The sequence below is a fragment of the Lutra lutra genome, chromosome 9, assembly GCF_902655055.1.
Source record: "Lutra lutra chromosome 9, mLutLut1.2, whole genome shotgun sequence".
In the NCBI taxonomy this organism is placed as follows: domain Eukaryota; kingdom Metazoa; phylum Chordata; class Mammalia; order Carnivora; family Mustelidae; genus Lutra; species Lutra lutra.
The window spans coordinates 76281440-76293673 of NC_062286.1; the positions used below are offsets into that span (position 1 = coordinate 76281440).

The 12234-nt window shown below is 56.2% G+C and overlaps 1 protein-coding gene across 9 annotated transcripts in view; it reads left to right on the top strand.

The window, feature by feature from the left end:
- The window catches only part of FAM178B (family with sequence similarity 178 member B), a 114346-nt gene that overhangs the window by 97290 nt on the left and 4822 nt on the right, over positions 1-12234 (top strand). For 8 of the 9 annotated variants that reach the window (XM_047745989.1, XM_047745987.1, XM_047745994.1 and 5 more), the window contains 2 exons: positions 11083-11160; positions 11473-11625. The exons of the other annotated variant lie outside the window; for it this stretch is intronic. In XM_047745989.1, the coding sequence (XP_047601945.1) occupies positions 11083-11160; positions 11473-11625 (231 nt within the window). The remainder of the gene's footprint in view (positions 1-11082; positions 11161-11472; positions 11626-12234) is intronic. 9 annotated transcript variants of the gene reach the window in all.

Below are 12234 nucleotides of genomic sequence, written 5' to 3' on the forward strand. Positions count from 1 at the left end.
ATCACCACCAAGAACAACAAAAGCAGTGAGCTGGTCTGGCTGCGGGATCGCAGGGCGGGCCGGGGTGGGGTGGGGGGGGGGGAGGCTGTGGCGGGGTGGGGGGACGCCTGGACTAGCTGGCTGTCCCAGCCTGGTCAGAGCACGAAGTGTCCTAGCAGATCACGGCCGCACTTGTGTAGAGTCTAAGACTCTGCTTCCTGGCGAGATGAGAAAAACACTTTGGGAATTTTCAAGTGCTTTTGGTAAAGAAATGGTTGCTCAGCCCTTTGGTGGTTGCTGGGGGCCTTGTGCTCGCTGGATTTGAGCAGGGCTGTCCTGGGAGAGAATAAACGTCTAAGTCAGAGTGAGACGGACCCTCGAGAGTTCAGCTGAGAGAGGTGGAGAGGATGTTTTAATGCGGGAGGCAACTGCAGAGTGGGCGTCCCAGGGCTTCCCTTGGGTCCTTGGATCCTGCTCTGTAAGAGACCAGCGCGGCCCCTGGCACCGGGTGGGAGCCTGTCCTTTTGACGGCCCTGCAGACTAACGTGTTACTGGACATAATTTGCTACCGTCTCCTCAAAGTGCCCCTCTCAGCCTCCCAACCCAAACACCAGGAGTTGTGGCTTGCATGAACTGTCTTGGGCCAGATTTTGTCTAGTTGCATTCTGCCCAATCTCAGAGTCTCAGCCTCTTCACTTTTATTGCGATTCTTGATGTTTTGGTCTTATTGGACCCACCATTGTATATTCTATTCACCACACTTTCCTGTTGTTACTTGCTTTTCCTTAGGCCGTTTGCTCTAATGAAGGAACTTTTTTTGTCCCGTGTTTCCCCCCCTGGGGATTCGGAAGGTCTACAGAACCAGGATCTTTACAGTGGGATGGAAGTTTTCTCCCAGTTTGGTGAAATCTGGGACGTTTGAGGAAGTTAAGCGTCATCTGGGAAGAAAACGGAGGTCCAAAAAGGGGCATACCCCGAGTTGGGGCTGCACTGAGGCACCAGGAGCTGTGTTCCTGTCTCCCTGTCCTCTGGGGCATGTCCTCCACACAACCTGCTGAGTGTCCTCATGGGACCCACAGCGTGAGGCTCGCTGGGGACTCTGTATCTGTGATGGTCTGTCCCCGCCCCCAGGGGGGCCAGTGGTGGGACTGAGCCTGGGGACCTCAGGTGGCTCCCATCAGCTTCCTCACCGTGCACACCGCGTGCTGTCTGGCTCTGTGCTTCCAAGGCTTGGGGATGGCTTGTGTGTTGGAGTAGTGCGTGTGTGAGGAGTTGGTTTTTAAGCGGGGGTGGGTGAGTATGCCACGCTTGAGTGATGCTCTGGGGTAAACAGACTCTGTCCTGCTGCACGAACTCCTTTGCACCTCACCCCTGGGTCTCTGTACATCTTCTACAGAGGCTGTGGGCCTGCCACGCGCACACGCACACACACACACACGTGTGTGTGTGTGTGTGCGTGCGTGCACATGCGTGAGCACACATGCATGTGTGTCTGGATGTGAGCATGTATGTCTGTGTACGTATGTGTTGTGTGTATCTCCGTGTATCTTTGTGGTCTGCCCTTGTGTTAATAGAGCTGACAAACACGTCTGACTGCTTTTGCTCCTGCTGGCCTGCTCCTGCGTCTGGTGACCCTGCCAAGAGCCACTGGAGCAACTGGGGTGTGGTTTGGGAGGTTGTGGGGAGTGGGCAGGGAAGGTGCCCTGAGGCCCTGGCAGCTCTGTGCCTGGCTCTGCCTCTCCCGCAGACACTCAGCACCAGCAAGGGGACATAGTCCCTCAGGCTTGGCTGGAGCTCAGGCCCCTTGCCCTGTGTTAGCCAAAAGCCCAGGGGGAGCAGGGGCCTCTCCCTCTTCCCGTACCCTCTGCTGTCTCACCTACAAGTGTCTGTCCTCATTTCTTGCCCCTTTCTTTGCGGTGTCGGGAGAAACCTGCCCACAGGGCTGGAGACCTTGGTCAGGGCATGATTAGGTGGGTTGGGAAGAAAGGAACTGGCTTGAAGAAACAGAAAATAGATATTCAGGAATCCTGAGTTCCTCCTCGCCTGTGTTGGGTTCCTCCTTCCTTCCTCCAAATTGAGTAACATCAAACATCTTTTGAAATAAACCTCAAAGAGATGGCCTCTGGGAAGCTGACCCCGAGGGGAGATCCACGCACCAGCCCTGGGTCACACCCACCTTGGAGGTCTCTGAGCCTCTTCGGAATGGGTACTTGTGAGCAGCTGAAGGCCACTTACGGCCCAGGCCCAGACCAGCTTTGTTTGGGTCCCAGGAGCTCTGGCTTCTTTGCAAATGTGCAAGGAGGGCTTGAAGTGACAGACAGAGTGAAGCTGGGGAGGGCAGGCTTGGGTTCGTTAGACAGCTTCTGACCCTGTTCTCAGCCCCAGGTCCAGTGGTCCTGGGACTCTTGGGGTACTTCCCCCAGGTACAGCCCTTGCTCCATGCAGGGTGACTCACCTAACACTGACACTGGCTGACCTGACAGTCCATCTCTTCCACCTTTTGAGTCCTTCTAAACAACCCTGTGATTGTCTTCTTCCCAGTCTTACTTAGGGAAAGGCAATCCTAAGTGCCCATCTCATCACAACCATCACCACAATCACATTCAGCCCCTCTGTCAGTGGGCCCTACTTCATCCCCACAGCTTTTCTCTCACACGTCAAACCACAGTACTTGATTCCAGGCAGCAGCCATCTTCCCCAGACATCTTTGCTCCTGCTGTTCCTTCTTCCTGGCAATGCCTGGCCTCTCTCCCCTGTCCTTGGATTCCCGTGGTCATTACAGTCTGTTCACCTGACCCCTGGCCTGTCCATATGCTGCTTTATACACCTAAACAGTCCTCTTTGAGGATCGGGTCCAGTGTCTAGCTCAGCAGCATCCCACTGCTCCCGCTAAATGGGCGCCCTGGCAGGTACAGCCTTCGGGAGGGACACTTGCTATCTCCCTGCACCCAGCCCTGCCCAACTTGTCTCTTCTCCCAGGCTATACCTTCTCAGGGACAGCACCTTCTAAGTGCTGCGTCTAAGCAGCCTGGGCTCCGCTGCCACCACGCACCTAAGGAGGACCAGGAAAGGTGTGTGAGGTCCTTTTCTTATTCCCCAGTTGGAGGAGCAGTTGCCGGGCAAGCTATGGCCTTCTCAACTACTCTTCTGTTCACTGCCTTTTTGGTCCCTTCTCCCCTGTCTTTGCCAGGACTTTGTAGTAACAGAAACACAGACACACATCCTGGAAGGTTCTGGAATAGCCCATCAGCCTCAGCTGGACCAGGAGCTGAGCATCTCCCAGCTCTCTGCATCTCTTGGCTCTGCCTTTTGGTATATTCCCAGGCAGGCTTTCCCTGCTGTTCCTGAGAAACTCCAGGCTTATGTCCTTCCCTTAGCAGCCCTAGCCTGGGGGAAAGAAAGAACTTCTATCCTAGAGTCCTAACCAGAATCCCAGAGTTGAGTCTCATTGGTTCGGCTCGTCTGTAAGCCAGTCAAATCGGCAAGCATACAGTGGCTGGCCCAGGTCACATGTCTTTCCCCAGGGTCAGGATTGAAGTCCTCGCCATGGATGGAGTATAGGGAATTGGAGGCTGCGACACTCTGACAAAGGAGGGGCCAGGATCCTGGGCACCCAAAAACCATGGTTGCCCATAGCCTGGTCTGCAGTCATGGGCAACGGTCCTACTTTCCCATATCCATGGAAGTGTAAGAACTGAGTGCTTTCCAGGGTCTTCCCTTGCCCGCACACCAGGAGACAGTTCAGGGAGTGAAAAAGATACAAAAGAGAAGAAGCCATTGCTTTTGAGGAAATGGCTTTTGAGGAAGCCATGACTCTCCATGGGCTCTCCAGCCTCTGGCAGATGCCCGTGTCCCATGCCCTGGCTGGTTTCAGTGGTTCCGTCCAGCACAGCACCCACATACTGATGTGCTCGTGCATAGTCCGTCCTAAATTCTCAAACATTTGCACTGAGAATCTGGTTCTTCTCTGGGTGATCAGCAAAGCTGAGCTTCCGGTCCAGATCCCTCTGGGGTCAGGGTCTCTAGTGCCAGCTGGGGGAGCAGGAAGAGCCAGCCAGTCCCTGCTTGTCATCTTCCCTACCCCCCGAGGCCAGCAGGAAGCAGAAAGGAAGGGTGGGCTGGGTGGAAGCCCTTTAGCCAAGGTTTGCCTACAGCCCCTTGTTCCTCCCCCCAGAAGACAGGAATGGGTCAGAAGCCCTGAGATAACCTCCCGGCAGCGGTCCACAGAACTAAAACCCCTCAGCCTTCCTGCCTTTGTCCCAGATCCCTCTCTTCCCCACTGCTGCCCTGCTGTGCCAGGGCCTCCTTATTCCCTCCTCGTCCTCAGTACCAAGGGCAGGGACCAGTCCCAAATTGGAGATAAGGCTTAAAAGAGAATGTCTTTGTCTGTCTGGAGTTCAGGGTCTGGAGTGTCTGCACTCACCGTCTGGGCATCTGGAAGCATCGGAACAGGCGGGCTGGGCTTCCGAGGTCCTGCAGCAGGCCCCGTGGACGCTGCCCGCCTGGCTGCCCAGCGGGGACCCCAGAGCCAGCTTTCCAGGCAGCAGCTGAGCCAGAAGTTCCGTTTCTGGGCAGACTCTGCCAGCCTGTCTCCCAGCCCCCTCAGTTGGCCTCATCCCTGCTCCATGTTGAGGGCTCCCTCCACCCCCGTGCCCAAATAGGCACTTCCACTTACAGGATTAAGTGTCTGGCCTTGTAAGCCGGAGGGTAAGTGTGACAGGCCCTCCCTGCCTGTGACGTCTGCTCTCCGGCCTCTGTGCTCTGTGCCTTCAGGGATCCTGGGCTAAGGAGAGGTGTCATGTCACCCTCCCATTTCCTAATTATCGGTCATGCATCCTTGTCATCTCCTTCTTGTGAGCTCTCACTACCGATGACCCATCCTGGTCCGAGTCTCTTCCATACTCCACTTTCTTTGGGCCATAGCCCTCTGCTTGCGCTTTCGCGCTGGCCCAAGCCAAGGTCAGGGAGTAACCTTGGAGCAGGAGCAGCTGGAGCAAGGGGAGTAGGTCAGGCAGTTTGCCTGTGGGCACAGGGAGGAAATAGCGTCCTAGAGATGATGGCAGGTGCCACACTCCAGGACCCGTCTAGACGGGGTTCACCTAGAAAAATGCATCCCCTCTCATCTTGTGTTCTATGACCATACCAGCTGGACAAGACTGAGGCTGTTGGCCTGGGGCCTCTAAGTAGCCCTACCTCAGGATTACTCATTACTCATTATTGTTGTTGTTGTTTGCCCATCCTGTGGTAGAGTACTGAGACCATGCCCTCGGGGCTCAGGCTTGGGGCCCTACTCCCCGTCCTAGGGGTGCAGCCTCATCCTCTCTCTGTCCTGTGGCTAACAGGCCCTTGAGCCTCTGCTATGCAGTGCAGAGGGACTTGTTCCTTCTGAAAGAGGGTGTCTCCCGTTAAATCCCCTTTATGGGAAATACACACGCACATGCACGCACACACACACGGAACTTGTCAGCCTTAGGGAGAGAGGACAGACATCTGCTTCAGACCCAACCCTTATTGGAGATGGTTATGCAGTCAAGGGATCTCTCCAAGCTCAGCTTCCACATCTGCTCAAAATGAGAATCATTAGGCCTCTCTGGGAGCCCTGCTGGGTCTGGGCCCTGTGAAGTGGTGTAGGTTTAAATTTGATTAAAAAAAAAAAAGAAGAAGAAAAGAAAAAGAATTTGTGGAGGCCTAGCTCTACCCTTGGGTCTGAAATCTGCCTGGGTAGACAGACTGGGGCTGCTCCAGGCTCTCCCAGACCAGATTGGTTCTAGAGTTGACCCTCAGCATGTGTGTACATCTGTGTCCAACAGAAACAAAAACCCACAAGAGGCAGGGATGGGACCTATGCAGAATTCAACCCCTGGGGTCCAGTGTCGGGCGCTCTGGACAGGCTGAGAGCAGCCCAGCCAGACTGCTATTGAATGTAGGTTCCCCCCCACCCCCAACCCCAGCAGCCACACAGTCACACCCCCACTACCCACGGCTTGTGAGCATGGACAGATGAAAGCAAAGGAGGCTGCTTTGGGGTCCCTGCATCCCAAGCAGGGAGCTGGCACCTGTAGCTCTTCAGGGCCAGCATTCTGAGCAGAAGCCCCTTGGCCCCAGCAGCCAGGCTGGGAAGGCCATGTTTTTCTGGGTGAGTCTCAGTTTTCCCCAGCAGGTGTTCCTGAGTCAGCCTTTGTGTCCCCCTTCCAATCCCCCTCCTAGCAGCTGTCCCAGAGCCTGGCTGAACCTGCTCCCACAGGATGCCCACCCAGCTTAGCAGCTTCCAGGGAAAGGGCTTGGTTTGGACACTTGCCTGGGGCAAGCCTAGATTCTTGGTCATGACCTGAGGTGGGAGAAACCATCGTGTTCCCGCCAGAGGGCCAGAGCGAGTGACTTCCTGGGAGAGCCTCTGCCTCCTCCTTTCTGCCCTATTTTTGTGTAAATAACCCAGGCCACAGCCTGCTCCCTTGGCATTAGCTAGAGGGGAATTTTCTAAAGGGTGAAGTGTCTGGGAAATGTTCACCCTTTTTTCCTTCTGTCTTATGACAAAAGTGCGGCAAATGGAGCCTTGGCTGTTGGTTCCTGGGGTGAGAACTAGTGGGGCCAGGAAAAGGAGACTCTGACCTTCCCCTCCTCCTCCCTGCCTCAGAGGGTGACAAGGCCTATCTCTCATCCCTGTCATCCTTCCTCAGGGGGAGGGCAGGGCTTTTTAAGGCTCTAGAGCCAGGAAGAAGGCATCAGGCATAGAACTTCCCAGAAAAGTTGGCCTGTTGCACTGTGGGGAGAGACCCAGAAAATGAAAGCTATAGGCCTCGCTGGCTGGGGATCGTCTCATCTTGTCAGCACTGGGTCTAGGCACGTCCCACTTCTCACCCTTACCCTTGGACTCTGCCTTTCCCCGAGTTGCTGACTGAGGTTTCCCTGGCTCTCTTTTCCATGGGGGCTTCCCAAGCCTTCGCTGACCCCCAGTGGGGGAAGAGCTGGGCAGCCTGCACTGCTGGGGGCCCATTTCTCAGACAAGATTCTGAAGGCCTGAGAAGCATAGCACCCCCCTCCCCAACCCCAAGGAGTGTCTCTGCACTACCCTTTAACCCTGAACCCACACTGACTACTACATCCCCTCCAACACATGACCCTAGGGACTTGGAAGTTGCCTCAGGTGAGGAAAGGGCCACCTTGTCTTTCCAGCTGTGGAGGCAATGGAAGCAGGCAGAGGGAGAGGGCTTGGGCCTCTTCGTCTACCAGCCCAGCTGCTGCATGGCCTCCACCCAGCTTCCCTTCCCCATCTTGAAAGGGAAGACAGAGCCCTGTGTCTCTGTGGAGCCAGCCAGGGCAGGAATGGGCTTGCTAAGTTCAGGAGCTGGCCACAGCGTGACTGGAACAGGAAACGCAGCTCCCACAACCTGGCTGTTTACTTTGTGTCCCCAGGAATGGCTGCTCTCCCCACTGCTGCTGGTGCTCCGGGCCTTCCTCTCTGAGGAAGGAGGCTCAGGCACAGCCCCCTCCTTGCCAGAGCCCCAGGTTCTGCTGATGTCTGCTTCTCGGACCTTCACAAAACAGGGCCGGGGGTGGGGTTCCGAAGAAGCTTTGCGTGCACCCAGTGCCACCGTCTGTCCGGCTGTCTGGATGAGATCAGATGCTCTCTGACCTCAATGCTGGGGCCCTCTGACCTCAATGCTGGGGCCGTGGGTCTAGAGGAAGGAGGAGGACCATATGGGCTGGGCACTACCCATGCCATGTGAAATCTTTTTTTTCCCCCAAAACACTACCGTAAAGACTGCTGTCTTTGTAGGGAATCCTGGGCTCAGGTGGAACTCTATCCCCCAAGTTGGATCAAAGTCTTCCTTAAAGGGCCTCCCCTCACTTAGGCCCAACTCCAGGGGTCACCCTTGAGGGCAAGGAAATAAAATGCCCTCAGCCTTCCTTGCAGGTAGTGGGCAAGGTTTTTTCCCTCCTTGGGGAAATACAGCTGATAACATATGGTCCACAGGGATTAGCTTCAAAGCCACCATTTCCTTCTTGCTATTCCCGCCCCCCTCCCCAAAAACACACATTCAGAATAGTTTCCCTGGGATTTTCCCCCTGGATTCAATGATGGGAATCAGCATTAAGAATGAAGTTGTGAAACCCGTCCTTGTGCACTCAAGTAGTCCCTAGTTCTGCTGCTTTTTTTCTCAGTAAATCCCCACTGCACGAATTTTCCTCCAGGGCATTCCTCAGATCCTGGACCCATCTTCACCACGCCTCCCACTTAGGAAGATGGATTCTGCCCTGGGCTGGGGGTGGGGGGGAGGCAGGGGGTCGGGGTAGGGGTGCCTGAGACCACCCCCTCCACCCCCCACCCCAACACAGAGACTGGCCTCTGTACTAGTCCCAGGGTGGCTCCAAGGTCTCTTTTAGCCCCAGCACTGGGGCCTCTGAAATGCAAAGATCTCTCAGGCCCTCTCTGCCTCTCCCGGCCTTCCTCTGAAAGAGATTGGCTCTGTGGCCCCTGGATATTTTCCTTTGTGTCTCCCGCCACCGCCATTGCACCTCTCCTCTCACTAGCAGTTTGCTCAGTGCCTTCTCAAGCAGGGGCCTGGGTCCTGAGAGTACAGTTCCTTTTCAGGGTCACACGTCTGTCTCCCTTGCCCCAAACCCACCCCAAACCCAAGAGACTCGGGCAATTGTAACTGGTATTGTCTCATTTTAAATTAACTTTAATTGTATTCAGATTATAGGAGTAAAGCACACACACTGTAGGAAAATAAGCTTAGGAAAGAAATGATGAAGGCTGTCCTACAGTCCTTTCTGTCAGAGACAGCCACATTTTCTTGCTGGTGGTCTTCCATCTTAACTGATTCTGATGCCTCCTGTCTGGGGTCGGAGGGGGGGCAGTCTGTCCCCCACAGAGCAGCCTCCCTGCGCAAGACCCTTGAACCACCTCCACTGCTCAGTGCCCCCCCCCCCCGGCTCCAGGGCCAGCCCGGTCCTCAGGGGGCCCCCTCCTTCCGCCCTGCTCCAGCCCAGCTACCTGGTGGCCAGTCTCCCAACGAGCCCTGCCTCTGTTTCTTGCATCAGCCCTAGGATCTGTCTGGTGTTGCAATCTCCGCCCTGCCCCCACCCGCACAGGGCCATCTTCACCTCAGATCCTACTGTTCCTTTGAGGCCTGGGCTAGGCTTAGTCACTTCCTCCTTGAAGCCTTCTGAGCTGCATCCCACCCCCTCCCCGACCAGAAAAATAGAAAAAAAAATCCTAGAAGGACCCTTTCTCTTTTTGGTCCAGGAGGAAGCGGAGAGTCAGTATTTGTTGACCAAACGACTGCCTTCCTGAAGTATCTTTTTCTAACGTCTAAGTGTTTGTGGCTCTGTCTTAGTCAAGGAACAGTGTCTGGCACACAGGCCTGTGCCTGCTTTATGGGGGCGGTGGGGGCGGCGAGAGCCTTTTGCCAGGGCTGCAGACTGAGAAGGAGTTCTGAATGCTGTGGACCTCCTCAAGGCGAGGCCAGGCTGGGGAAGGGGAGCCTAGGGGGAAGCAGCAGCTTGCCAGCCCAGATGGGGGATGCAGGCCTAGGCAGCGGCAGGACCCCGCAGGGGCAGCTGGCTCGGAACCTGGGTCTCACCCCACCTGGGGTGGCCCTGCTTGGAGGCTCGCTGGTGGTCCCCAGGGCTTTGCACACTGTGTCTTCTCCCAGCCTTCGGTGTATGCGGTGTTGCCCAACCTGGCCAGGCTCTGGGGTCAGGCCCCGCCGTGAGCCTCAGCTGTGGTGCTGAAGAACAGTTTGGGTCCTAGGCAAGACGGGTGCTGCCGGGGTAGAGCGGGGGTAGAGGGGGGGTAGGGTCCCTTCTCAGGATTTTTGCATTGTGGTATTTTGAGTTCAAGAAGATAGTACTCCAGGGACAGCTGGGTGGCTTGGTGGGTTAAGGGATCTGCCTTCCGATCAGGTCCTGGGATCCAGGTGGTTGGGCTCCCTGCTCAGTGGGGAGTCTGCTTCTCCCTCTCCCTCTGCCACTCCCCCTGCTTGTGGTCTCTCTCGGTCAAATAAATAGATGGAATCTTTAAAACAAACAAACAAGACAGTCCTCCAGAGTACCGTGTCTGATGCCCTCAAAAATGGTTCTGGCTTCTGCCTTCACAAGGTCTGTGCAGAGTGGTGCTGCTGTTTCTGGATGAGACGGGCAGGGGAGATAGGGGCACAAGGGAGTCTTGGGCTGGTTCTGAACTCCAGCCTTGTTGTTACCAGGCCCTGCCGACCTTCTCCGGAGCTTGCCTTTCTCATCCCAGCTCAGCCTCAGAGCTAGTTATCTGCAACGGGCGCAACAGTGGGGGTGTTTCCCGGCCCCCTCCCTGCCTTAGACGTAGGAGTCTAAAGGGCACCAGGCGACAGACACTTTTGAGTGGAGGAGTTCAGACTGCCAGGAGCAGGCTGTCTTTCATGGCAGAAGCCACGCCTGTCTTTGAGGGTGCTCCCCTCCCTGTGCCTCTCTTTGTCTGGATAGCCCCAGAAAAGAGTGGGTGCCGACGGAGTCCAGGGGCACCCTGGGATCCAACCATTCCCTGAGCCAATGGAATTGGCCTTTGTCCTGTCTGTACCCCTCAGAATGTCGAGGGGGCAAGAGCAAGGGTATGAGCCAGAGGGTAAGTGTACAGATGCTGAACTGAAGCCATCTCCTGTCTGCCTCTCCCCTCTTCGCTGGCCTCCTTGGGTCAACACGGTCTGACTGTCCACACAAGGGGTGTCCTGCCGACCCAGGAGGCCATGTCTCCTCCTTAGAGAATAGTGGCACCTGCCACGGGTGCCTCAGGGAATAGAGCAGGACCACAGACCCCGTGCAGAGGGGAGAGTGGACAGGCCCTTCTCCCCAGCAGGCTTTCTCTTTGGGCCTCTGGGACAGGCCTGAGGGACAGGATGGGTTTCTGGATGGCAGAGGTTTCTTCTTCTTCTGAATAAAAGAAGGACAATCATCCATCGGAGGGAGGGTTCTGAGCCAGGGGGTCCACAGCCCTCCATTAGGATACCTCCCTAGAGACTGTGCCTGGAAGCCCCAGCAGTGGGCTGAGTCCCCACCCCAGGCCTGCAAGCATGGAGTCTGGAGGTGACGGACTGAGGAGAGCCTATCTCTCTGTGCTCTTTCCAGGCCTGCTACTTATGCCACAGCCTGCTGACGCTGGCCGGAGTGGTGGTCAGCTGCCAGGACATTACTCCAGACCAGTGGGTGAGTCTCCCAAGAGGCCGAGATGGAGGCCAGCCCACTGTTGGGAGCTGCAAAGAGTGGGAAACTCTGAAAGAAGTGGGCCTAGGGGAGCCAGGCTCCCTCCTCCTCCCAGCGTCCCATAGGGCATTCCCAGGGGACCCTGACCCGACTTCCCAGAGGCTGCCCTGTTCCTCTCCTCCCTTTCCTGCCCTACTTCAGAGCAGTCATTCAAATGCATCCCTCTTTCTCTGATTTCTTGCCCCCTCCTCCCGTTCTGTGGAGGGGCCTGGCCTATGTAACACCCTCTTCCATGCACTCCCCCCACCCCTGCAGGGGGAGCTGCAGCTGCTGTGCATGCAACTGGACCGTCACATCAGCACCCATATCCGGGAGAGCCCCCAGGCCATGCACCGGACCAGACTCAAGGACCTGGCAGCCCAGACCTATATTCGCTGGCAGGAGCTGCTGGCCCACTGCCAGCCCCAGGTGGCACCCCCTCTGGGCCCTAGACTTGGGAGGGGAGGGAAGTGGTCAGGCAGGCTGACCAGAGCTGGCAGCGTGTCCACCCCCATGGCAGCTCCTGACTGGCAGGTGGGTAGAGATGCCTCAGAGGACCTTCACCATGGTCACCGAGAAGCCAAGCCCCATGCAGGGATGTAGTAAGGGGAAGACAGAGAGGCCAACTTCTGGCCAAATGCAAAGAAAAACTTTGCCCTGGAGAGGAGGAGCAGTAAGCAGCGCCAGGCCGGGGCACCTTAGGCACCAGCTTTCCCCCTCTGAGCGCTTGCCTTGCGGGCCTGAGGCTGGCCTCCTGCTCCTACTCCTACTCTCAGCCTGCCCCGGCCCCTCCCAATTTCAGGAGCAACAAGCTCCATGCCCCTGATTTTTGTCAGACTCTCTTAGGGAATAATATTCATAGCTCATACATATTGAACAAAGATCCACTTTCTCCACAAAACAAGATAACCCCCATGAGACAGGTACTATTACCACCCCATTTTATAGATGAGCAAGCTAACCAGAGTCACTGAGAAGTTAAATAGCTTGCCCCATCCCGAAAGCAGTGTGCAAATGTCAGAACCAGGGCAGAAATCC